At 43.8% G+C, this 27,270-nt stretch overlaps 1 protein-coding gene across 2 annotated transcripts in view; it reads left to right on the plus strand.

Moving 5' to 3' along the window:
- Positions 1-27,270, plus strand: part of LOC133617227 (multidrug and toxin extrusion protein 1-like) — a 101,032-nt gene that overhangs the window by 65,476 nt on the left and 8,286 nt on the right. For both annotated transcript variants that reach the window (XM_061977085.2, XM_061977086.2), the window contains 7 exons: positions 2,978-3,020; positions 3,117-3,161; positions 3,256-3,353; positions 8,139-8,236; positions 15,725-15,906; positions 15,999-16,107; positions 16,626-16,701. In XM_061977085.2, the coding sequence (XP_061833069.1) occupies positions 2,978-3,020; positions 3,117-3,161; positions 3,256-3,353; positions 8,139-8,236; positions 15,725-15,906; positions 15,999-16,107; positions 16,626-16,701 (651 nt within the window). The remainder of the gene's footprint in view (positions 1-2,977; positions 3,021-3,116; positions 3,162-3,255; positions 3,354-8,138; positions 8,237-15,724; positions 15,907-15,998; positions 16,108-16,625; positions 16,702-27,270) is intronic.

Here is a 27,270-nt window from a genome sequence, read left to right on the forward strand (position 1 = left end):
ATCGCATTGAGACCAGCCCGGGTGTTACGGTGCGGTCTCGGCCCTACAGGCTCCCTGAACACAAACGCAAAGTGGTTCGGGAGGAATTAAAATCCATGCTGGAGTTGGGGGTAATAGAAGAATCCCACAGTGTGTGGTGCAGCCCCATCGTTCTGGCAGGGAAGAAGGACGGGTTTGTGCGGTTCTGTGTGGATTACCACAAGGTAAATGAAGTCTCACGTTTTGACGCTTACCCAATGCCCCTGGTCGACGAGCTCCTGGATTGGCTGGGCATTGCTCGTTTTTTTTCGACACTGGATTTGACCAAGGGCTACTGGCAGATTCCCTTGTCACCAGAGTCCAAGGAAAAAATGGCATTTTCCGCTCCGGAAGGATTATACTAATTTGTGACGCTTCCGTTCGGCTTGGTCGGTGCACCCGCTACGTTCCAGCGCCTCATGGACCGAGTGCTGCACCCCCACGCGACATACGTGATCGCTTATCTGGATGACGTCATCAGACCGGGGACGCAGTTGGCCGTGGCCAACTTCCTCTCCCGCTCTTCTACGAGGGGGCGGGGTGAGTGGGCGCGGCTGAACGGCTTCCCGGCCTGAGTCTGGCAGTGGAGGCATGTGGAGGGGGCGTGGTCGGCGCGTCTCCTGCAGGAAGGGCGTGTGTAGGAGCCGGCTACGAAGCAGCTGACAGGTGAGTGGATTTCCCAGCTAAAGCGGGTTATCTAATCACCTTCCATCCATCCATCCATCTTCTTCCGCTTATCCGAGGTCGGGTCGTGGGGGTAGCAGCCTAAGCAGGGAAGCCCAGACTTCCCTCTCCCCTGCCACTTCGTCCAGCTCTTCCTGTGGGACCCCGAGGCGTTCCCAGGCCAGCCGGGAGACATAGTCTTCCCAACGTGTCCTGGGTCTTCCCCGCGGCCTCCTACCGGTCGGACGTGCCCTAAACACCTTCCTAGGGAGGCGTTCGGGTGGCATCCTGACCAGATGCCCGAACCACCTCATCTGGCTCCTCTCGATGTGGAGGAGCAGCGGCTTTACTTTGAGCTCCTCCCGGATGGCAGAGCTTCTCACCCTATCTCTAAGGGAGAGCCCCGCCACCCGGCGGAGGAAACTCATTTCGGCCGCTTGTACCCGTGATCTTGTCCTTTTGGTCATAACCCAAAGCTCATGACCATAGGTGAGGATGGGAACGTAGATCGACCGGTATATTGAGAGCTTTGCCTTCCGGCTCAGCTCCTTCTTCACCACAACGGATCGATACAGCGTCCGCATTACTGAAGACGCCGCACCGATCCGCCTGTCGTTCTCACGATCCACTCTTCCCCCACTCGTGAACAAGACTCCGAGGTACTTGAACTCCTCCATCTAATCACCTGTCCCCTTTATTAGCAGCGCCTGAGGCCATGAGAGGGAAGGCAGACAGGCAGACACGCAGACGAGAGGAGATGAGGGGCGAGAGAGCGCTGACAAACTTGAAAGAAAGACTCAATAAAAGACGTTGTTTCCATCCCTATGTGACCAAACCACAGAGAACCCACACAAAGACTTCCACACACATATATACACATACATACACATATATATCTTCATATATACATACATACATATACATACATACATTCACATATGCATTTCCTCCCTCTCTGTCTGTCCCTGCTTTGCCCTGTATGTCTCGTCTTGTTTTTACTTTTTAAGAGCTTTGTTTGCACTGTCCTGCGAAATCTAAACACCTAACATGGAAATGCTTAGCTAGACTCAACTCAATCGCCAAAATCTTGTTGACAAGGAAAAGAGGTCTGGGGGAGCCTGGCTGCTCTGACAGAACGATCGCTGCGGGGTACGTCAGATACTCCTGGAAGAAATGGAGAATCATGTGCCTTTCAGTGCTTTCCGTCAAGGACGTGGAAGACATCTATCTTTTTGGAACCGTAATCACAGGGCATCTGCTGATTGGGCTGGGCATTGCTTTGATATATCGTCAAATTTGAAAGATGATTGTAGCCGTTCAAGAAGCCCAATGGCTGTCCGTCGCAATGGAAGACATGGTTCGAGCTATGGGAACACAGACTGGCGATTTCTGAACTGAATCGTATGTTCGATCACGTCACTGAAAGGCTTACTGAAATGCGAAAATGTATCATCTTGAGAGCCAGCATGAACAATTAGATCAGACAAGCCATTGTATGCCTGATCGATTGGAAAACAACATTCCTTACTACGATTCGACTACCTCAGATGGCCTTGACGCTTCTCTCAACAGACGAAGGCTGTTCTGAAAACACCCTCTGAAGGACATCACAGTGATAGCCGCTCTGACATCCCTCCCTTCTCCAATAACACCTGGGATTTGAACTTTGCTCGCAACGCCTGCAGAGGAAGTCTCTAGGTCCACCTAGTACCAACCTCGTCATGTCCGTTGTGTCCTGAGCAAGACACTTCACCCCTGCTCCTGATGGGTGCTGGTTAGCGCCTTGCATGGCAGCTCCCTCCATCAGTGTGTGAATGTGTGTGTGAATGGGTAAATGTGGAAGTAGTGTCAAAGCGCTTTGAGTACCTTGAAGGTAGAAAAGCGCTATACAAGTACAACCCATTATAGACACAACATCACTACACCCTGGTCAACGTGCGTATGCACACACCTACCCACCCCCATCCCACGCCTCTGGGGCGATGGACGGCTGAGCAGCGCTTTAGATAGCAGCAGCCCGCCACTGTAGCCCCGCCCCCTTCTGTTGCAAGTTTTGTGGATTATATGTAATAATCATTCAAGAACGGCATTGACATCAACTGTCCTAGAACGTTTATTACAGGCCATATAAACAAAATAGTGGTAAGATTATCTGCGACACTGTGACATAAGCTGTTAAAATAATGGCATTAAATCATGAGTTTGGCTGTCGCAGATTATTTAATGTCACATCTATGGAATACAAATTTACAGGAGGTAGGCAGTGCATTCACATTGATGTTTATGTGTTGTATAGACTGTCACAACTTTACGTGAAGATCACCATGCCTGCTTTGCCGGTAAGTTCACACTCTTCTCAGTGTGCATTAAGTTTCCAGCAGAACAGACATGAAATATTTGCTTTCTTAGTGTGAGATTATGCTTTTGCGCTGCAGGCGGCATTTATGTACCAGCTACAAGGGAGATATCTTCAAAATCAGGTTACGCCTAACATTGATCTGAAACGTTCAACATAAATAAGAGTATCACAAAAGAGAACCATAAATAACTGGGATTTTTTTGTTTCTTTTTTAGGGAATCATTTGGCCTCAGGTCATAACGGGTGCAATTGGAAACATCCTAAATGCAGTCATCAACTACATCTTCCTCTATCCACTCAATTTGGGAGTTGCGTAAGTTTTGATACTGAAATTACAGAATTGGAATCAGTGTTTCCCACAGGACTGCAATCTAATTGTGACTGTGGTTGGTTGCAGTTGGAGGTATAGGGGGCTGATCGAATTTGTGTAACAGGCACCAGCCAGTGTGGCTGGGCCATGATTAAGTTGGGGCGGTATAGCTCGGTTGGTAGAGTGGCCGTGCCAGCAACTTGAGGGTTGCAGGTTCGATCCCCACTTCCGACATCCTAGTCACTGCCGTTGTGTCCTTGGGCAAGACACTTTACCCACTTGCTCCCAGTGCCACGCATACTGGTTTAAATGTAACTTAGATATTGGGTTTCACTATGTAAAGCGCTTTGAGTCACTAGAGAAAAAGCGCTATATAAATATAATTCACTTCACTTAAACCTCATTCTCTTACAACCTTAAGAGCACTGTTTTTAGCTCGGTAGATAGCGCGCTCATCTCTCATGCCGTAAAATTACTGCCACATTTTGTTCTCCATAACTTCATATTGCATCCAACCTGACGCACTGCATTGTCTTTCATTTACGCACATCACCATCTTTCAGTGCAGAATGCGATTCTATGAGCCTACCCACGTTACGCGAACAACATTTTACGTATAAATCATATAGCCTACTACCAGGTCAATACACAAACTACAAAATCATTACATGTAATGCATTATATGGTGCCAAGCAAATACCACTCAATATGTGCCTGATGCACATACATTACCAGAAACCGCAATTAGCTGTGCTAATGTTGGAACTCATTTCCTCAGCATATCTGCATATTGAGAACAAAATAGGCACTAACACTACCCATATCCACATATTTTTACAGGTTTTATCTGTCGGAAATATATTTTGCCCTGTCAGTTGGATGACTCATCGACATACAAGCTAACGGGCATATAATTCCCCCGTTAGCCTGTATGTCGATGTGTCATTGACCGGGCTAGCACGCTAAGCATTCGTTGCACAAACATACTAGCTTTGTTAGACAAGATCATAGACTGTATTGGACAATATAGTTTACATAAGAAATGTCCATTTCCATGTATTACAAGTAATAAGAAAATGTATATGCATTACTTACCTATCAAGGACGAAATTGATAAGTTTGGCGTCAGATGAAAAAATCTTCTCCGCCTTCAAACATCTCCATCTTTCAAAGGCATCCCCGATACAAATCCTTGTTTTGTTCCTGGCTTTGTCTGAATGAGTTGAGAATCGTAACAACGCCTTTTAGATTTACTATGGTCTTACATGTTTAGTTACTTTACCAGTGGCAGTAGCTAGACAAAGATGGTGCTCCGTAACTGGCAACCTGGATGTAACACACTCACAGACTTTCTAAGTGGTCAAACGGTACAGGGCGGGACATGGACATGAAAACAATAAGATTTCGGGACTGTAAATCTAATTTTGAAATGAGCGTATCCCGGCTGAACTACCTTTATCAGTTATAAAGGTATTCGAAAAGAACATGATTTATTTGTGCTTTTTGACATATCCATCCATTCATTTTCTACCGCTTGTCCCTTTTCGGGGTCGCGGAGGGTGCTGGAGCCTATCTCAGCTGCATTCGGGCGCAAGGCGGGGCACACCCTGGACAAGTCGCCACCTCATCGCAGGCTTTTTGACAAATCAGGGGCATTTAATGATGATTTGACATGAAATTATTACATATTGCACCTTTAACTAAACTGGCCATTTGATGGGCTCTGCTCTCAAGAGATCTGATTACTCACTAAATATAATAATGTCGCTAAGCTGGTAACACCAAGCCTTTTGCTCTGTCTTCTTATTCGCTGGCAGACCAGGTACGTTGTAATGTGTTCACCAGTGAGGGCAAACAGGTAGACCCAAATTTAAACTGTGACTGGCCTCCACAAATAAATCAATGTATGTAAAACAGGAAAAAATTGTCTTGAAAAATGTAATGTGTCCACAAAAATGGAAAAGGTAGCCAATTAGTCAAGCAATGTGTTGCTTTTACAGTGAAGATAAACCTGCAATTAATTTCATATTTTATTCATAATAGAGCTGGGTAATCAAACAATACCGATCTATATTGCATACTAACTTTTCCTCGACAGTAATAAGAGACATATTCTAACAGTCATAAGACAATAAGCAACTTAAGCACAAAGATAAAATGTAGCCAAGTGAACTGCCTGATGTTTATGGCTTTAATAGAATGCGTTATATCCAACGGTGTAAAATGTTCATAATAAACTTAGACATGTTAGAAGGGTGTTAAATGTTTGTTTTGTTTTTAGGGTAGAATAGACGATGCTCCTTTTTGTTTTTTTAGCGTACATTGCATAATTGTATTACAAAAGCTATGGACATAATGGCATCACTTACGGATGTGTTTGGTTCACCATTAAGGCTACAGTGCTTTATTAATGGGGGGTCAAATGTGAACAAATGAAATAAATACATATTTGAATTATTACTTAAATGTTAATTAATTAATTGTATTATTAATTTTATCCTACCTCCAAAGACACGCATCTGGGGATAGGTTGATTGGCAATGCTAAATTGGCCCTCGTGTGTGAATGTGAATGTTGTCTGTCTATCTGTGTTGGCCCTGTGATGAGGTGGTGACTTGTCCAGGGTGTACCCTGCCTTCCGCCTGAATGCAGCAGGGATAGGCTCCAGCCACCCATGCGGTAGAAAATGGATGGATATGGATAATTATAATTGTAATCAAAAATGTAAATAACTGTGTAATGAATTCATTGAACATAAAAATATCGTATTTTATCCAATATTGAAATAATCATGAAATTAATTATTGATTTCATGATTTACATAATTGTTTCATGATTTGATGTGTCAACACTTCATGAAATTGTTTTCTCTAAGCCGTCAAAGTGTGATTGGTTACCCAGCAATTCTAATTGTCTGATTCAGATCCACTTTAATGAATTCCTCTACTTTAACTGCTACATTCGCGAGGTCAGCAGGTATTGCTTCCACGTTCTCCACAAGCACCAACTCCCCCAAAAAGTATGAGTATATCCCCCTTAGCTGCCATGTTTCGAAAAATGTCCAAAGTTCTAAGCTTCTGATCAAAGCAATCATTGGATTAGATTTCATTAGCCCAGCCCACTGACTTTGACAGATACATTCATAAAGCACTGACACACATGTTAGTAAATCACAAAATAATGACATCAATAATTAAATATTGAAAACTTAATCTAAATATTAAAATAATTAATTGAATAATTGTTATAATTAAAATTACTTTTAAATCAAATAAATTAATGTCACATGTATTTATTTAATCCCAATTATTATTAATTAATGGCACATGTAATTGATTATTTAAATATATATTTGCTTAATGTTGTCCCATATGACCCTCCATACGTTGTAGGTTCATCCTAAAATTACAACTTAAAGCCACATATCCCTAACTTTTTTTTAAAGTAATGTATACCTGTGCATCAATATAGTGATGTACAAGGATGTGTACGTTATATTAAAATCAGACCATGCTTATCTGAAGCTTGTTTTAAAAAGGCGCAAACTCGACAAAATGAAACCAACACTAAAGTAAGTCAATAAATCCATATTCTGTCGTTATATAAGGCTCAAAACATGAGATAATGTTGTATATTGTGCAATGCAAATTACTGTTCACACTATTTTGTGCATGAACATTAATGTTAAAGTTAAAATCCCATGGATCGTACACACACACTGGGTGTGGTTAAATGTGTCCTCTGCATTTGACCCATCCCCATGTTCACCCCCTGGGAGGTGAGGGGAGCAGTGAGCAGCAGCATGTGCCATGCTCAGGAATCATTTGGTGATTTAACCCCCAATTCCAATGGGCAAATGGGCAATGGGTCCCATTTTTATAGTCTTTGGTATGACTCGGCCAGGTTTTGAACTCATGACCTTCCAGTCTCAGGGCGGACACTAACCACAAGGCCACTGAACTGGTGGCCTTGTGACCGCCTTAATTAACACTCTGATTCTCCAGCCGTGTGCATGTAACTTACACAACAATAACATTAATTGTAATAACAACATACATATTAAACATATAGATTTGTAAGAAAATCTACAATTGTAAAATAATATTAGCACTGTGTGTAAATATTAAATACACATTTGAATAAAAAAAAAACCTAGCAATGTCTTCACATGTCACTTATTAGTGATGTAACATTCATGCATGACAAAATAGTGATTTCATTGATATCGTTATACATATCCATATCTACTGATATGAAAATAAATATTGCAATGATGTGTTCTCTTTTGCACAGCTCAAATTACATTATAGTGTTGAAATAAAGTTTGCATAGCTACGCTGCTTTTTTTCTGTGACCACTTGGTAGAGATTGCATGACGTTACTTGTAATTGTTCAGTTGTTCAAAAGGTGCTCAGTGGCCTTGTGGTTAGAGTGTCCGCCCTGAGATCGGTAGATGGTGAGTTCAAACCCCGGCCGAGTCATACCAAAGACTATAAAAATTGGACCCTTTACCTCCCTGCTTGGAACCCAGCGTCAAGAGTTGGAATTGGGGGTTAAATCACCAAAATGATTCCCAAACGCAGCCACCGATGTTGCTCACCGCTCCCCTCACCTCCCAGGGGGTGGAATTAGAAGATGGGTCAAATGCAGAAGGTAATTTTACCACTATCAATGGTACTTTACTATTTAAAACGGTTGTAGTTTAACGGCACATGTCAGACTTAGAGTACGTTATCTCATACAAAAGCCTTTTAGAGTTTTTACCTATGTTTCTTTTTTTTGTTTAAGTGGATCCGCAGCAGCCAACGCAATCTCACAGTACGTGTTGGCCGTGGTCTTATTTGTTTACATTTGCTGGAGAGGTTTGCACAAAGCGACATGGGAAGGTCAGTTACCCTTTTACTCACTCTGAACTTGTAAAGATAATTATCAGAAAAAATATATAAATACTTTGTGAGGCCTAAATAATAATTATTATTGTATGCTACGGTATTTTTGTTTCTGACATGCTTATTAAGTTATGTCAAGGAAAATGCGGACAGCCCGGTCTCGTGCGGCGGGAGTACCCACTGATGGGGGTGGGACAGGTGATGCGGGTTGTCGGCCCTCCAGCGCCTTCCCCCGATCCGGGAGAGACGTTTGAGCGTTAATTATTTTGTCTTTGCAGTGTATTCAATTGAATATAGGTTGAAAAGAATTTGCAAATCATTGTTTTCTGTTTTTATTTTTGATTTACACAACGTGCCATTTCCAATTATGGTGGGGTATATGATGTAGCTCTCGGGGTCGGTACATCGACCGGGTTTGATGCAAGCAGAAATACATTTCTCAATGAGTCAAAGTCACAGCAGTGCTGCCTGAGAGAATTTTCTTCTGGAACTGGCTTGCGGCCTCGTTTCTATTGAGCACACACAGACATGTGTCCCAACCTGCTATGTTCACAACACTTCCCCAAAAAAGTAGTTTTTTAAAGTTGCAGCCCAGCGGGACATTATACATATTTATGTCTCTTTCTGACAAAATAATTCAAAGTGATGCGACGAGATAAAAGAAAAACAAGTAACTCAATGTAGCATAATGTAGTCTGCAGTCACAAAGCGACTGTCATGCTGGGGTCACATGATAGCAATGATTTGTGATCCCAGATGCAGAAGGTAGCTGGAGACAGCGTGAGAGTACAAGGCATTTAATACAAACAAAGACCAAAACACTAAAGCACTTGTGAGGTGTACACCAAAAAGACACTAGTGCATTTGGGAATGCACACAAGAACCCTCGGAAGACGCAGGAACTAACTTACTTGGAAACCTCAAACCAGCAAACATTGTTCAACAGCATACATTCATACAATAATCTCCAAACCGAGAATGCAGCACCAATTAACCACTTAAATAGAGAAGACTAAACTCAAAACAGGTGTGCTGGGAGACAAAGGAAAGCTGCTGCAGGACACTCAAAACGGAAGTGAACTACAAAATAAGTGCACAGGACAGGAACTCAACATTAAACAAGGAAAAACCCTAACATACACAAAATAAGGCATAATCTGGTGTGGACAGATCATGACAGCGACACCTGTCCATCAGCAATATATATTATATTTTATCATTATAATATTATATTACTAATAATAATCATAATCTTTATAATAATAATACTATATTTATATTAATTCTTAATTTGTTTATTTTTTCATCTTATTTTGTGTTAAAGATTAAAAATAAAGACATTTTGAGCGGATTGGAACTTTTTTAACAAAGCTTTTCTTGAGGCTGGTCCTCACCTAGACTCTGCTTCCAGCGGCCCCCAGGTAACTTAATGTAGGAGGTGCCTTCGGGTGGATTCTTCCGATCACCAGTAAACGTCACACGAGCCCGGAAGTCAGGGTTTAACCAAGTTTTATTGTGTCCACACACCAGGATGCCACTCGGCTTTTCAGCCCTCCGTCTCTCCTGTTGCTCTACTCCACTCTCCTCTGCTCCGCTCTCCAGCGCGTGTGTCTTTCTCCAACAACCCCTCAAACTCCTGGCCCCGGCTACTACTGATAAGAACAACAGGTGATTAGATATTCAGTCCCAGCTGGGCAATCTAATCACCTGTCAGCTGTGTTTCGAAGCCGGTCCTGGCACACCCCGCTCCTGCAGCAAACGCGCCGACCATGCCCCCCTCGACATAACTCCACCGCCAGACTTAGGCCGGGAAGCCGAACGGCTAAGCCTCCCCCCCCACTCCCTACCCCTCGTATGGGAGCGTTTGAGGAAGTCAGCCACGGCCATCTGCGCCCCAGGCCTGTGGATCACTCTGAAGTTATAGGATTGTAAAGCTAGAAACCAACGGGTGGTCCGCGCGTTGGCATCCTTCATGCGGTGGAGCCACTAGAGGGGTTTCTGGTCCGAGCAGAGGCTGAACGAGTGCCCCAGCAGGTAGTACCGGAGGGCACTGACCGCCCACCGGATGGCGAGGCACTCCCTCTCCACTGTGCTGTACTTCGCCTCCCGGTCCGACAGTTTTCTGCTGATGTACAGCACAGGGCGGTCAACGCCCCCCGCCTGCTGGGACAAAACATCTTCTAGCCCTCTGCCCGACACGTCAGCCTGCAAACAGAACGGGAGGGAAAAATCAGGCATGGCGTGGCGAAGTTGGTAGAGTGGCCGTGCCAGCAATCGGAGTGTTGCTGGTTACTGGGGTTCAATCCCCACCTTCTACCATCCTAGTCACGTCCGTTGTGTCCTTGGGCAAGACACTTCACCCCTTGCTCCTGATGGCTGCTGGTTAGCGCCTTGCATGGCAGCTCCCGCCATCAGTGTGTGAATTTGTGTGTGAATGGGTGAATGTGGTAATACTGTCAAAGCGCTTTGAGTGCCTTGAAGGTAGAAAAGCGCTATACAAGTATAACCCATATAACCCATGTGCAGGACGGGCTCCTCGCAGAGGGACTTTTTAACCTTCTCAAATGCCTGCTGGCACTGCTCCGTCCACCGGACCAGTTCTGGAGCACCCTTTCGGGTGAGGTCAGTTAGTGGGCTGGTCAGGTCCGCAAACCGGGGGTTAAACCTCCGGTAGCAACCCGCCAGCCCTAAAAACTACCTCACCTCTTTTTCCGTCTTGGGAGTCGTACAGGCCGCAATTGCTGCTGTTTTATCTACTTGCGGGTGTTAACTCCTGCTGCTTCTCCTTCTGCTGTGCCACGCCCACAAGTGCTCTCTCTCCGCTGCAGGCGCACCTCCTCGCACCTGCAGACAATCTGCAATCTACACACCTGCCCGTGATGAGCGATCAGCCTTCAAAAGCCAGCGCAACCTGAGATCCGACGCCAGAACGTAGCTTCTCGTACCCAGTACATTCCCCGTCATCCTTCCTTGTTTTCGAGTTGTGTGTCTCATCACCTTGGACTTCCTGTGGATTTTCCCTTGCCTTCCTGGACTTCGACCTCACGCCTGCCCACCGACCACGATGCCACGCTCCTGTCCTCGACCATCCGCCTGTCCTCCGACGCTCGTGCCTGCCTTGACCTTATTGGACTTCCACCTGGATCTCAACACGCACCCTCAACACCCTCTAGCAACCACGCTCAGATAAGTCTCACACTTAGTCACACTACATCTCTTTGGTTTAATTACACACCGCACTTACACACTAAGCTGTCATTTGACATGCTGACTGCTAACGACGTCATCGTTTCCCTGCCGTCTTCTTCACAGCGGGCACACCTGCCCTCCTCCCAAGTGGTACCCCAGATACTGTACCTCCCTCCGGCCAACCGCGCACTTCGCCGGGTTGGTGGTGAGCCCCGCCTGCTTCAGGGACTCAAGCACCGCCCCCACACTCCACATATGCTCCGCCCAACTGCCACTCTGGATGATGATGTCATCCAGGTAGGCGGCCGCATACGCTGAAATGTGGCGGGCACACCGAACAAGCCGAACGGAGGTGTCACAAATTTGGTATAATCCTTCCGGAGTGGAGAACGCAGTTTTTTCCTTGAACTCTGGAGACAAGGGAATCTGACAGTAGTTCTTGGGTAAATCCAGTGTCGTGAAAAAACGAGCAGTGCCCAGCCGATCCAGGAGCTTGTCGACCCGGGGTATTGGGTAAGCATCAAATTGTGGCACTTCGTTTACCTTGCGGTAATCCACACAGAACCACACAGACGCATCTTTCTTCCCTACCAGAACTATGGGGCTGCACCAAGAACTGTGTGACTCTTCTATCACTCCCAATTCCAGCATAGTTCTTAATTCCTCCCGAACCACTTTGCGCTTGTGTTTGGGTAGCCTATAGGGCCGAGACCACACCGTCACGCCCGGCTGGTCTCTATGTGATGCTGAATGAGGCTCGTGCGGCCAGGCCGAGGGGAGAACACATCAACAAAGCGCTGCTGCAGCCTGGCGACGTCCGCTCTCTGGGACGGCGTGAGCTGATTATCACAGAGGAGAGGGGGGGGGGCGGCGCAGGGGACCTCCGGACCCAGCTTTTCGCTCTCCTCTTTTGCCGTCACCATGGAGACAGGCTCCGCCTCCCTCCATACTTTCAGGAGGTTGAGGTGGTAAATCTGTGTTGCTCCGCCCCGGTCAGAACGCTTGACCTCATAATCAACATCACTCACTCGTCGTGTGACCATGAAGGGCGCTTGCCAATTGGCGAGTAATTTGGAGCTGGATGTTGGGAGTAATACAAGGACTTTATCTCCCGGTGAAAATTGTCTGAGTTGTGTTCCCTTACAGGCGTTGCTGACGTTCCTGGGCCCGGAGCAAATTCTCACGTGAAAAGTGCCCCAATGTGTGGAGTTTTGCTCTCAGGTCCATGGCGTATTGAATTTCATTTTTGCTGGGGCTTGGACCTTCTTCCCAGCTTTCTTTAACAAGGTCCAGAACCCCGTGCGGCTTCCTGTCCAACAACAACTCAAAGGGGGAAAACCCTGTGGAGTCCTGGGGAACCTCCCACACTGCAAATAACAGGGGATCCAACCATTTATCCCAATTTGGTTTGTCCTCGTGCCCGAACTTACGGATCATGGATTTCAACGTCCTATTCAGCCGCTCGACCAGCCCGTCGGTCTGCGGTTGGTAGACGCTGCTCCGAATTGATTTGATCCCCAATAATCCGTACAGCTCTGTCACCGTGCGTGACATAAAGGACGTGCCCTGGTAAGTCAGAATCTCTTTCGGGATTCCGACTCGGGAGATGACCTGAAACAGCACTTGCGCCACACTCTTTGCAGAGATGGACCGCAGCGGCACTGCTTCGGGATAGCGAGTTGTGTAATCCACCAGGACTAGCGCAAAACGATATCCCCGGGTGCTCAGGTGAAATGGTCCGACGAGGTCCATGCCAACCCGCTCAAACGGGACCTCCATGAGTGGTAATAGGCGCAAAGGAGCCCTGGGGTTGGCCGCTGGATTGAATAGCTGCCGGTCCGGACCAATAGAACCAGACCATTACCCGGTTGAGTGTTTTATCATACCCCATGTGTCCGGCCATGGGGTTAAAGTGTGCTGCCTGGAAAACCATTTCTCTACAGCTTTAGGTGATTTCCTCTCCCGTCTGTGTGTCACGACTCACTCTGTATAATCTGTCCCTGATTAATGCAAAGTGAGGGAATATCCGCGCTATTCCCGGGCGCATCAGCTGACCATCGATGGATATCACTTGGTCCCTGGCTGAGTGTAGAGTATCATCACGAGACTGCTCAAGTGGGAAATCATCCATGGGGTGCCACTGGGGAGCCGGGGGGTGCCCCCTCCCCCTCGGCAGCGTCGGATGACCTCGCGTCACCACTGAGAACAGCGCAGATACTCCATTTCTCTACCAGCCGTGAACGCACGCACCCCTGCGCTCTGCTTCACCAACTCGCCGAACCACGCCCAATTGGTCCCCAAGATTAAGGGGTGCGTCAGGTGCGAACTTACAGTCACCTTAACACTCAATTTTTTTTTTTCCCGTTCACTATAGAGTACTCATGAATATCCCCATGCACACATATAATTCTCACAAGTGCGGCCTTCCTCAAAACCACGGGTCGAACCCGGTTCTGGAGGATCATGGACTGCTCACAGCTCGAATCCACCATCACCCGGTGCATACTCCCTTGTATCCTTACCGGTACACAGTACGCCTCTCCCGGCCCGGGGGGGCGGGCGCCGGACAACCCAGATCATCTGCCCCACCTCCATGAGCGGGCATTCCCGCCGCACGTGACCGGGCTGTCCACACCTCCAGCACGCCTGCCCAGGCGTTCGAGGAGCTGTTTGCGGGGGAAACGCAGCATCCGTAGCGGCCGGGACCTGTGGGCCAGAAGGAAAAGGAAAGGTACTGGTCCGGGGCCGTGGGACCGGCGGGCCCGCCTCGGCCTGCGGTGCGCGCAGCCTGCGCATCGCCGGCACTGGATGTTCAGCCGCGTCCGTGGCCCTCTCCCCCTTCTGCGTCTCGCAGTGCACTGCCAGATGGTCCTCCGCCAACGCCACCGCTGCTGCCAGGTCTTGAGGGCGGTGGTAGCGGACCCAGGCCGATGTCCGCGCCGGGATCGCCTCCAGGAATTGCTCCAGCAGGATCACTCTGCCGTCGGCCTACCTTGGCTGCAACCAACGCGTTGTCGCGTCCCGCAACTGTTGTCCCAGCACGAAAGACCGATCTTCTAGGCCCAGACATAGCGCCTGTCATTCTCGCTGGAGCACCCTGTCCGGTCCAGCACCGCCCGCCTCAGGTGTCAGAACCTCACCCGGGAAGACGGCGGTAGGTTGAGTGCTGCTCGCTGCGCCTCCCCCGCCAGCAGCGGCAGCAGCCGCACTCCCCATTCCTCTTCCGGCCAAGCGCATGCCACTGCCGTGGCCTCGAAAATGTCCAAGAATGCCTGGGATCCTCCGACTCAGTCATTTGGTGGATGGCCACGGCCGCTGATGTTGGCGCCGCTGATGTAGGTGTCGCTGCTCCGACTCGATCTGCCAGTGATTGCAGGATCTGGCTCTGCTGGGCCACCTGGAGTCGGAACGCCTCCATCTGTTGCTTGCTGGCCGCTGCCACCTCCGCTAAGACCTGCCCCAACGCTGCTAGCGGGTTGGGCGTTGTCATTTTTGGTAAGCAGTTCGTTGGGTGCCAGATGTAGGAGTTGCCTTCGGGTGGATTCTTCTGATCACCAGTAAACGTCACACGAGCCCGGAAGTCAGGGTTTAACCAAGTTTTATTGTGTCCACACACCAGAATGCTACTCGGCTTTTCAGCCCTCTGTCTCTCCTGTTGCTCTACTCCACTCTCCTCTGTTCCGCTTTCCAGCGTGTGTGTCTTTCTCCATCCACTTCTCCCACTCCTGGCCCCGGCCGCTACTGATAAGAATAACAGGTGATTAGATAATCAGTCCCAGCTGGGCAATCTAATCACCTGTCAGCTGTGTTTCGAGCCCGTCCTGGCACACACCGCTCCTGCAGCAAGCGCGCCAACCACGTCCCCCTCCACACTTGAGTTTAGACCACGGCTGCAATTATCGCTTTTTCGTTTAAATAGATTGTAATTCCCAACTTAATTGATCAGTTTATTTGCGATATTATAGTGTTCACTCATTACATTGCTGAAATTGAACATACAGTACATTCAAATTCAGTGGTACCTTGGTATACACGTCTATTGGTTCTATAATGCAGCTTGTACCTAGAAATACTTTTGTGTGTTTTGCGTTGCCTATTGAAATGAATCTATTTATTCCGTTCCAACCAGGGGTGGGGATGCTCTTAACCTGAATTGTTGCTCCTTACCTAAAGCCTAACAATTAGCAGCTCGGGCCAAAAGACTCTTAAGATGGGGCGCTCGTATCTCGAGGTACCACTGTACTAAACTGCATGAGAAGATATGCTGTGTTTTTAAAAACCTTCTTTGATCCACAGGTTGGTCACTGGACTGTCTTCAAGAGTGGGGGCCCTTTGTCAAACTGGCCATACCGAGCATGCTCATGCTTTGTCTTGAGTGGTGGATGTTTGAAGTGGGAGGGATCCTTGCTGGCTTAATTAGTGAGGCAGAGCTCGGAGCTCAAGCTATAATATATCAGCTGGAAACTGTAATTTTTATGGTAACTCTACTTTATCTGATCTATAGTCAATGATTCTCGTTCACCGAATCCTAAATGACTCCGAAGCACCGACATCTTTATTATACTTGCAGTTCCCACTTGGATTTTCTGCTGCTGCCAGTGTACGAGTGGGGAATGCTCTTGGTGCAGGAAACATTGAGCAGGCCCAGCTGTCTTGCAAAGTTCCTATCATCTGTGCATGTAAGAGACATATTTACACGTAAGACACTTGTTTTAAAAGAATAATGGTACCTCAATAGTAGAAACGTTTAAAGTCTTACAATTTGCAGTTATACTAAACTCTCAGAGCATAGAATTGAAAAGAATAGAAAGAGATATGACATAATCACATCTAATTATTTACATTGTATTATTTAAAATATAATTGCTGTACTACTCCTCCATACGTCATCAGACTGATTTATATAAACTACCCAGAACTTTGAAATACGGTGGAAATACAAACCATAAACTTCTACAGGAATTTATAGTTCCTGTAAATAAAGGTTCCAGGAATTTAAGATTTCTGAACTTTTGGTAGAAAAGCCTAAGGGAAGAACATGCAAACACCACCTAGAGAATCTTTTGACAACATGATAACTACTAAGACACTGCGTAATGTTAATAAAATTGTTTTGTTGTTAATCTACATACCACATTCCTTCCACCTCAGCAAACCTTTTTTTTATTTTAGAAACTATGTCTCTCCCCCATTACAGTCATAATGGCCTGTTTCGTGGGAGCTACTCTCAGCCTTTGCAGGAATGTCATTGGATACATTTTCACCACAGAAGAGTAAGTTACAACTTGTAAAAAATTATGTATCTTGTGTTTTTTGTACAATGTACAATCCAGTTATTTGCCGTGCCAGATCTTTCAATATGTGCCTTTTGTATGAACTATGTTGTTTTTTAAGAGTAGGAATCAATTAAATCTTGCGATTTAATTGGTTCTTGAACATGGTGTGTAAATCAAAAAGTTTGTATAGTGAAGCGGAGTTCCCCATTAGAAACAATGTAAACATGAATACTTGGTTCTAGCCTCGGCAAAAGTCACTATTTTAGTAAAATAATATACACTTTGAAGACACGATAATGTGTATAAAACAAACCCAACACGTTCGTAATGGATTAATAACAATCTCCTTATGAAAACAACGCAAGAATAAGGAAAGCTGTTCACGTCAACGTGTGCGCACACACGAAAGTCGCTTTGGTTCTCTCAAAAATGTTAACAACCATGTTGCTACAATAATTACAAAATTAATTAAAACATGTATTAACCTTGCTGCCCGCAAATGTTTTTGGCATGCACCCCACCAGAGGAAGTGAACACCCATCCATCCATCCATCCATTTTCTACCGCTTGTCCCTTTTGGGGTCGTGGGGGGTGCTGGAGCCTATCTCAGCTGCATTCGGGCGGAAGGCGGAGTACACCCATTCAAAGCAAATACTTTATGTGAAGAAGAGAGAATTAATTGAGGTTAATGTGTGTCTTTATAATGAAAGCTTTTATTGACACTGAATTGATGTAACTGCATTTTTTGCATTTGAATGTTTTTTTTACATTAAATTATGCTGACAATTTTAGTGAAAAAACATTTGGTAGTAAAATGCGCATGCAATAATTGATCAGTGTTTTCAAATTCAGTGTATAAAATTCCATTGGTTGAAAAACAGGGTTTAACATTTTGTGTTTTAAAGTTCAGTAATAAAAAATATTATAAAAAAAGTTCATGAGAGAAAAATTCAGTGGAAAAAAATTGGTTGCTTCACAATGCAAGACTCATTTCCGGTAAATCGAGATTGAAGCAATCGATCCTGTCTCAGAACCAGCCAATGAGATGTCAAGTTTGAAGTCACGTGATATGGGCGGGTGCTGGCTGACGCAGCACTATATGCTACAGGCCATGTCATGTGCAGTTTGTGCTTGGATCCCTTTTTATGATCCAAAGCCAGCTCTACGTAGGGTCAAAAGGGGTCAGAGCACCCTCAAATCAATGTTTTCCCCCAGTGTTTCCCACAGGACAGGCATCTATTTGTGTTGGTGTGGTCGGGGGGCGGGGGGCGGTGGCGGCGGCGGAAGCGCCGATGACCAAGAAGCACGCGGAGTTGGAATATAATTACAACATTTTATGTACATATTTATATACAGATTTGAACAATTAGTGATTCACTGAAATATATTTATTAATTGTGGTTCTTACAAAAAATATATCTTATAAAATATAAAAGCTAAAATGTCTCTTAAAGCTCTGCCCCTTTAATTAGTGAATACTAAATAATTCAACTTTAGCCTACTACTACAACCATATTATTTACCAGCAACATGAAGTGAAACAGAGGCAGAAGTGTCCTGCCACAGTCAGTCAACCTCCTCCTCCTCCTCCTGCTGCTGCTGAACAGGTCGCACCTGTGGTCCGGACTGTAGGCCTACCTCCTCTCCAAGTCGAGCCCTTTTCGGCCGTTGAAAATATTTTTCTATACTCATCTGTGTGAAGGAGTGAACATCCAACATTAGAATTTATTACTAACGAGCAGAAGCGCTCTATGTACTGTGCCGTCTAACCTTCAGCGGCAGCAGCTCAACACATGCAGGGTTCAACGTTAAGGTTTTTTTCTACTTGCCTGACTTCTCAAATCTACTTGCCCCAATATTTTTACTTGTCCTGCCTAGGTTTTTTTCTGGCTGTGTAGTGCTCATGGCTTATATCTTACTAAAATTCTTCCCGTTGACTATTTACAACACTACACAGTAATTATTATTATTATTATTATTATTATCTATAATTACATTTAAATGGCATTGCATACATGTAAAATTAAATGCTATTTCACATTATTTGACCAGTAGCAGTTACACCCATCTGAACAGGTCAGCCACCTGTTTAAAGCCCGATCACAGTTGAAATCTTGAAATGAAGGGCCTTTAATGGCCAAAACATTAACCTGGACAACATTTTAACAGCTGGTTGGCTCAGATTTTATTCTTTTAATTGCATTCACATGCTGCAGTGGACAGTGGACAATTTAGCTTCAGTCCATGTGTGTTTATTGACAACAGGGCTATAACCTGGACACGTTAGCTCGTCGGTGAAACGCTCGGTGAAATCGCGGATTAACGTTAAATATATGACGAGCCGCGAGCGATGCAGCTATAACCTATAACACCTGTAAAAATGAAGCAATGCTACCACGCTAGCAAACGTTAGCTAGCCGGCTATGAGCCACCAAGCTGCTAACTATCGCAAAAAGGCACCATTTAAGTTTTTTTCCCCATGGCATCCTGGATCAAGGCTTTCAGCAGCTTTTGGACGTTTGAGGTAGAAACGTAGGAAGCGCCATCATTATGAAAAGTAGCCGGCGAGTATTTTGATCCCGTCCGTCCATCCGTCCCTCTTCTTCTTCTTCTCCTTCTTCTTCTTCTGGCCTACCAGGTGAATTAAGTGCTATTGGTGGAGTTACAATGCATAGTAGGCTACCGCCACCTACTGCACCAGAGGTGTAACTACAAGCAACATTTACAGACAGTCCCATTGCTTTTATGAGCGGTCGAGCGAGTCAAAAGCCGAAAAATCCATTTGTGGCGGATGTAATTCTTTCGTGGCGGGCCGCCACAAATAATTGAATGTGTGGGAAACACTGTCCCCCTCAAATGAAATATTTTGAAGTTGAGAGTGCATTTTAATTTTCTCACAAAATTAATATATTAGAAGTTGAAAAAATTAGCGTCAGTAGCGGAAAAATCCGCTGAAAAAGAGACACGATACACTAGTATCATCTTCCCTCATTTTTCTCCCTCCACTAAGTCAGGCAAGTCCACACACACACAGACACACACACTCTTCCCCTTAGTAAACAAGTGTCGACGAATGAAAACGGAATTAATATGTTGTCAGAAACAAAATCCAATCATATTTAATTTTGTCTTGTAGATTGGTTGGACAAGTTCGGAATACCTGTGTGAAATTGGTCACCCTGCCCTCGAAAAACTTTTTTTATTTATTTTTTTTGTCATAAAGAAATACAATCATGTGTGCTTACGGACTGTATCCCTGCAGACTGTATTGATCTATATTGATATATAATGTAGGAACCAGAAATATTAATAACAGAAAGAAACAACCTTTTTGTGCAAATGAGTGTGAATGAGTGTAAATGGGGGAGGGTGGTTTTTTGGGTTAGTGCACTAATTGTAAGTGTATTTTGTGTTTTTTATGTAGATTTAATAAAAAATAAAAAATAAAAATAATAATAATTTCTTGTACGGCCCGGTACCAATCGATCCACAGACCGGTTCCGGGCCGCGGCCCGGTGGTTGAGGACCACTGATTTAGACCACAAATAAGAATGTTCTGTTCGAAGACAGAAAATCACTCACGACATCACTTTCTAAATTGTTAATGTTAATATTTCATAAAGTATAGCAGCGCAATCAATAGTTTCAATGGCAAAAAATAGCACCAACAAATGAGACTATTTAATTATTGTTTCGACCACAAATTAGACTGTTTTGTTAAAAAACTGAGTTCTGGTGTATTTGTGATGTCACTTCCTAAATTGTTCATCGCTAATAATTCATAAACTGTGGAAGCACAATCCATTATTTTAATTGCACACACCAGCACAAATGTAGCACAAACAAATTACACTATTTTGGCTTAATTTTAGATTTTTTTTGCCTAGTTTGAGGAACCCCGGGAAGGCCAGGTTCAACAATGACGTCACTTCTGAAAATTTTAAACTGTAATATCTCGAAAACGTAAGCACGCCAATCAATATATTTTTCTGCACAAACCAGCACAAACTTAGCACAAACACATTTTGCCTTAATTTGGACTTAGTTTGGAGAACATGGGAGGGTGACCTTTGATTGACATATAAAATAATCTTTAATAACTCAAAAGCGAAAGCAGCACAAACAACCATTTCAACTGCATAAACCAGCACAAACGATTGGGACTGGTTTGGGGAGGTTTTGACATAGTTAAGGACTGTTTATATGTTATAACTTAATGACTTGTTAATAACATTAAAAACAACATAAAACGTTAATAAGTTAAAAACTATAATAGTTAGACCAAAACTTTTTGCAGCACAAACCAGCACAAAGAAGCACAAATGAATGAGACTATTTGGGCTTACTTCGGAATTTAGAGAATGTGGGGCTGGGTGACCTTTGATTGTGACTTATAAAGGAATATTTATTAACTCAGAAACGAAAACAGCACAAACAACCATTTCAACTGCACAAACGCAGCACAAACGAATGAGACTATTTCAACGGAGGTTTGTTGGGGGTGGGGGCCAACTTCACACAGATGTTTGGTATATATCTAATCACAGTTCATACGACAGTCATACAAGAGAGGGTGGGGGTTAGTTACAAAGTAGAGCTAATCAGATGTTTTTCCTTGTGGGATGAGAAAGTTGAATTTCTCACCAGCGGCGCCAAAACAATATATGTGTTAAACGTGTTCTACATCGTAGTATGTGTACACCTGGGAGAAAGTGAAGAGGACACATTTTATTGTTGACACTATATGGATGCCATCAACAGGCGAGTCATCGTGACTTCTACACAACTAAGTTATTTAGCTCATTCTGCCTAATGCCTGGTCTGCATAGAGCTGCTGTGATGTAGTTCCTATGGTTACCATAGTAACCCATATGTCACTCAAAAGTGAAGATTCTAACCATTGGACTCATTTCTGTCACGGCTGGTAACACCAGGCTGTGCCTTATTTTGAGTTTGTTAGTGTTTTTCCATGTTTAATGTTGAGTTCCTGTCCTGCACACTTATTGTGTGGTTCCACTTCCTTTTTGAGTGTCCTAAAGCAGCTTCAGTTTGTCTCCCAGCGCACCTGTTTTGAGTTTAGTCGTTGCTATTTAAGTCCAGCTGGTGCTTCGGTCTTTGTTGGGAGATTGTTATCCGTATGGATGCTGTTGAACGATGTTCCCTCTTCTGAGACTTCCAAGTAAGTTTGTTTCTGCAAAGTCCTAGGTTTTTGTGCATTCCCTAATGCATTAGTGTTTGTTTGGCTCACACCTTGCTGCACATGTGCCTTAGTGTTTTCGTCTTTGCTTATTAAATATCTCGTACCTGCACGCTGTCTCCTGCTACCTTCTGCATCTTGAATCACAATCTTCGCTATCATGCGACCAAGGCGTCACACATTTCTATAGTTTGGAACCATCCATGTTTATTATGCTGGTAGCCCAATTAACTGCCTTTTTTATGCTGTTTTGCAAGACCCATGTCAGTGACTTCAAACGTGACATCTCATTGGCTTGTTTTGAGACACGATCAAGTTTTTCTGCACTGAATTTTAAAACACTAAATTTTTAAACACACATTTTACTCAAATTGTCAGCATAATTGGACTAAATTAAAATGCGAAAAATTCAGTTACATAAACTTAGTTCAAAAAAATGACAAATTAATCTCCATAGAGGAGGGGCAGTGTGTTACTGCTCTGAAGGAGAATCCTCTTTTTCCAAGGTTTTCTTATTTTCCCTCTCTTCTCGAAGTTAACTGTAATTTCACAGCAATTTCCTCCTTCTTTCCAGGAGGGTTTGTTGGCTTTTTTGGGCCGATATTGAGTAAGCAAAATACAGTAGACCATCATAAAAAATGGTGCTAAGAAGGATTATCCTAAATACTTCTCAGATGGAAATGCAAAAAATGACAATATGAACAAAGTAGTTAAAAGCTTCAATAAGTACTTGGAGGAAAAGATTCCAGATCCCGAATCATTTGAGGACTTGAATGACACTATAGACAGAAATCCCCACTTGATGTTCCTGGAAGGTGTGACAAAAGAGGAAATAATCAATAAAAAATGTTTAAATCCAAGACCTCAACTGATTGTAACGGAATTGATATGGAAACGATAAAAAAGGTTGTTGAAGAGATTTCAGAACTTTTAACATATATCAGCAACCTATCATTTCAAACTGGCAAATTCCCAGATAAAAAGAAAATAGCAAAAGTCGTACCAATGTATAAGACTGGTGACAAACACCAGTTTACAAACTACAGACCTGTTTCTCTAATTCCACAATTTTCTAAAATTATTGAAAAAATGTTTTAACAACAAATTAGACACATTCATAAATAAAAATGTAACACTCATCACTGACAACCAATACGGATACAGAGCCAACTTCTCAACATCAATGGCATTAATCAAAATAACGGAAGAGATTACCACTGCAATAGACAGCAAAAATGTGCTGTTGCAGTGTTTATGGATTTAACAAAAGCATTTGACACAATTAATCACAATATCTTCATCAACAACATTTGAAAGGTATGGAATCAGAGGGTTGGTCTTGAACTGGTTAAGAAGCTACTTAACAGGAAGCAATACGTGAAGATAGGCGGACACACATCCCCAGAGCTGAAAATATCTTGTGGCGTACCTCAGGGATCAATATTCGGACCAAAATTGTTCAATCTTTATTTAAACAACATTTGAAAAGTTACAAAGGACTAGTTAGTATTATTTGCAGATGATCTTTGAATCTCGGTGAAACTAAAATAATGTTATTTGGTAACAGTAGAAGAGAAAGTCATACACAAATACAAATAGACGGAGTAGACATTGAAAGGGTAAAAGAAAACAACATTTTGGGTGTAACAATAGATGATCAAATGGACTAGAAACCTCAAGTAAAAAATCTACAACATGAAGTAGCAAAAAACACGTCAATAATGAATAAAGCAAAATATGTTCTGGTTATAAAATCTCTTCATATTCTGTACTGCTCGCTTATGTTACCATATCTTAGTTATTGTGTAAAAATAAGAGGAAACAACTACAAATGTGCGCTTCATTCACTAACAGTGTTACAAAAAAGATCAATTAGAATAATAAATAATGTTGGATATAGAGAAAATACACAAATATTGAAATTCAATGATTTGTTGCATTTGCAAACAGTTTAAATTATGTACAAAGCCAACTATAACCTGCTACCTAAGAACGTACAACAATTCCAAAAGAGGAGAAATATAACCTTAGAGGGAAATGTAATTTACAACATGTGTATGTGTGTACAACACTTAAAACCTTTAGCATATCCGTATGTGGGATTCAATTATGGAATGGATTAAGCAAAAAAATAAAACAAAGCACCAATGTGTTAGGTTTGGTTGATATCAGCACTTCAGTCATCAACAATTGCATCATCTCAGAAATGGACATTGAAACAGTGTAGGTCTGACTTCGTAGGATATGTACAGCGAGCAGTGAACATAGTGAGTTCAGAAAACATAAGAACAAGTCTCTACATTTGATTATTTACATTTGATTATTTACAATCCGGGGATGTGGAGGGGGGAGGGTGTTAGTCTAGGGTTGTAGTTGCCTGGAGGTGTTCTTTTAGTGCGGTTTTGAAGGAGGATGGAGATGCACTTTCTTTTACACCTGTTGGGAGTGCATTCCATATTGATGTGGCATAGAAGGAGAATGAGTTAAGACTTTTGTTAGATCGGAATATGGGTTTAACGTGGTTTGTGGAGCTTCCCCTGGTGTTGTGGTTATGGCGGTCATTTAAGTTATGGAAGTAGTTTGACATGTACTTTGGTGTCAGGGAGGTGTAGCGGATTTTATAGACTAGGCTCAGTGCAAGTTTTACTCTGTCCTCCACCCTGAGCCAGCCCATTTTGGAGAAGTGGGTAGGAGTGAGGTGTGATCTGGGGTGGAGGTCTAGAAGTAACCTGACTATCTTGTTCTGGGATGTTTGGAGTCTAGATTTGAGGGTTTTGGAGGTGCTGGGTTACCAGGAGGTGCATGCGTAATCGAAAAAGGTTTGAATGAGAGTTCCCGCTAGAATCTTCATGGTGCTTTTGTTGACCAGAGAGGAGATAAATATCGTTTGTTGGTTGACCTTTTTGATTACCTTGGTTGCCATTTTATCACAGGAAAGATTAGTCTCTAGAATGGAACCTAGGTAGGTGACCACATCTTTCCTGGTGATAACAATGTCACCCACTTTAATAGTGAAGTCACTGACTTTCTTAAGGTTGATTTGGGACCCCAATAGGATGGATTCCGTTTTACCTAAGTGTATGGATAGCTTATTGTCAGCGAGCCAGGTGCAAATTCTACAGAGTTCAGCACTGAGGATTTTTTCCACCTGTGACTTGTCCTCAGTCATCCGCAAACAGGAACAATTCACAGTCGCATGCTGATGACATGTCGTTTACGTATATTAGGAACAGTAAAGGCCCTAATATACTGCCTTGGGGGACTCCACAGCTTACTGAGAGGGGAGGAGGGACACGGTGCCGTTCACCTCTACCACCTGTTTCCTCCCCTAAGATTGCATCCAGCTTGATGAGGTTTTATCAAATACGATTGCTCTGAGCTAATCCAACAGTATAGCGTGGTTAACGGTGTCAAAGGCCTTCTGAAGGTCCAGCATGACCATGCCACAGTATTTCCTGCGTCCACCTCATGTTTGATGTGGTCGGTCAGATAGAGAAGGCATGTGTCAGTGGAGTGGTTAGTTCTGAAGTTGGATTGGAATTTGTACATGAGTTTTTTAGTGGCAAGGTATCTTATCGACCTGTTCATAAACTATTTTTTCCATTACTTTCGAAATGGAACTGAGAATAGAAACAGGTCGGTAGTTACCAGGTTCTAATTTGCTTCCTTTTTTAAAAAGGGGAGTTACTCTTGCATTCTTGAAATCTTTTGGTACTTGGCCTTGTTTAATTGAGAGGTTTATTATTTGTGTGATGATTGGGGCAATGGTGGTGGCAAAGTCCCTGAGGAATCTGGAGGGGATATTGTCAAGGCCGGTGGCCTTGTTTAGGTGGAGCGCGCTCAATTTTTTTAAGCACCTCGTCAGCTGAGACCATTTCTAATTTGAAATCGTTGTTGAATACTTCTAGCTTTCTGTAGTAGGCTTTAATGTGTTCTACACCAAAACGACCAGAGTGGTGGGACAGCTTGTTAACTAGAGTTGTGGCTATGCTGGTGAAAAAGGTGTTAAGTCTGCTAGCTACCTCCATTTTGTCTGTAATGAGGGAGTCGCCCTCCTTGATGTTGATTATGGTAAGTCTGGTTTTAAGTTTCTGGCTGCAGCCAGGAAGCTGTTTGTTGAGGATTGTCCAGAGCGCACATGGCTTATTTGTGTTTTCCTCTATTGAGGATTTAGTCAGGTTGTTTGCCTTATTTCTTAATTTATTGCATTGCTTTTTGAGTGTTGTAAGGATAAGGTTGGGGGCTCCGCCTCTCCAAAATGGTCATTCCCCATGTGTCATGTACTGTACAGGATATGATATCATCAAAATGGCAGATCCGTAAGGCTTTCACTGGCACACAAAATACAAAACCCAAAACCAGTGAAGTTGGCACGTTCTGTAAATCGTAAATAAAAGTAGAATACAATGATTTTCAAATCCTTTTCAACCTATATTCAATTGAATACACTGCAACGACAAGATACTTAACGTTCAAACTCGAAAAAGTTATTTTTTGCAAATATTAGCTCATTTGGAATTTGATGCCTGCAACAAAAAGCTGGCACAAGTGGCAAAAAGACTGAGGCAGTTGAGGAATGCTCATCAAACACTTATTTGGAACATCCCACAGGTGAACAGGCTAATTGGAAACAGGTGTGTGCCATGATTGGGTATAAAAGGAGCTTCCATGAAATGCTCAGTCATTTACAAACGAAGATGGGACAAGAGTCACCAATTTGTGAACAAATTGTTTAAGAACAATATTTCTCAACCAGCTATTGCAAGGAATTTAGGGATTTCACCATCTACGGTCCGTAATATCATCAAAAGGTTCAGAGAATCTTGAAATAGATAGATAGATAGATAGATAGATAGATAGATAGATAGATAGATAGATAGATAGATAGATAGATAGATAGATAGAAAAATTAAAAATCACTGCACGTAAGCAGCAAGGCTGAAAACCAACATTGAATGCCTGTGACCTTCAATCCCTCAGCCGGTACTGCATCAAAAACCAACATCAGTGTGTAAAGGATATCAACACGTGGGCTCAGGAACACTTCAGAAAACCACTTTCAGTAACTACAGTTCATCGCTACATCTGTAAGTGCAAGTTAAAACTCTACTATGCAAAGCGAAAGTATGTAGTAAAGAGTTTTCCCGCAAGAGGTATGGAGTCGTTAGGAGCCATGGCGGAGCTAGACTTGACGTGGGGGCCAAATGGCAAGCTAATTCCGATTAGCCCCATTTGGTCCGAGGACGGCAATGCGTCACCGAAGTCCCGGAAGCGGCGCTCCAGACCAAGGACGTCAGGGAAGGCTTTCGCGAGCGGACAATACGCGACACTCCCGGTAGCTCCTCCCCCTCTGGGCGGAAATAGGCTGC

This window comes from Nerophis lumbriciformis, linkage group LG16 (assembly GCF_033978685.3).
Source record: "Nerophis lumbriciformis linkage group LG16, RoL_Nlum_v2.1, whole genome shotgun sequence".
Lineage (NCBI taxonomy): Eukaryota > Metazoa > Chordata > Actinopteri > Syngnathiformes > Syngnathidae > Nerophis > Nerophis lumbriciformis.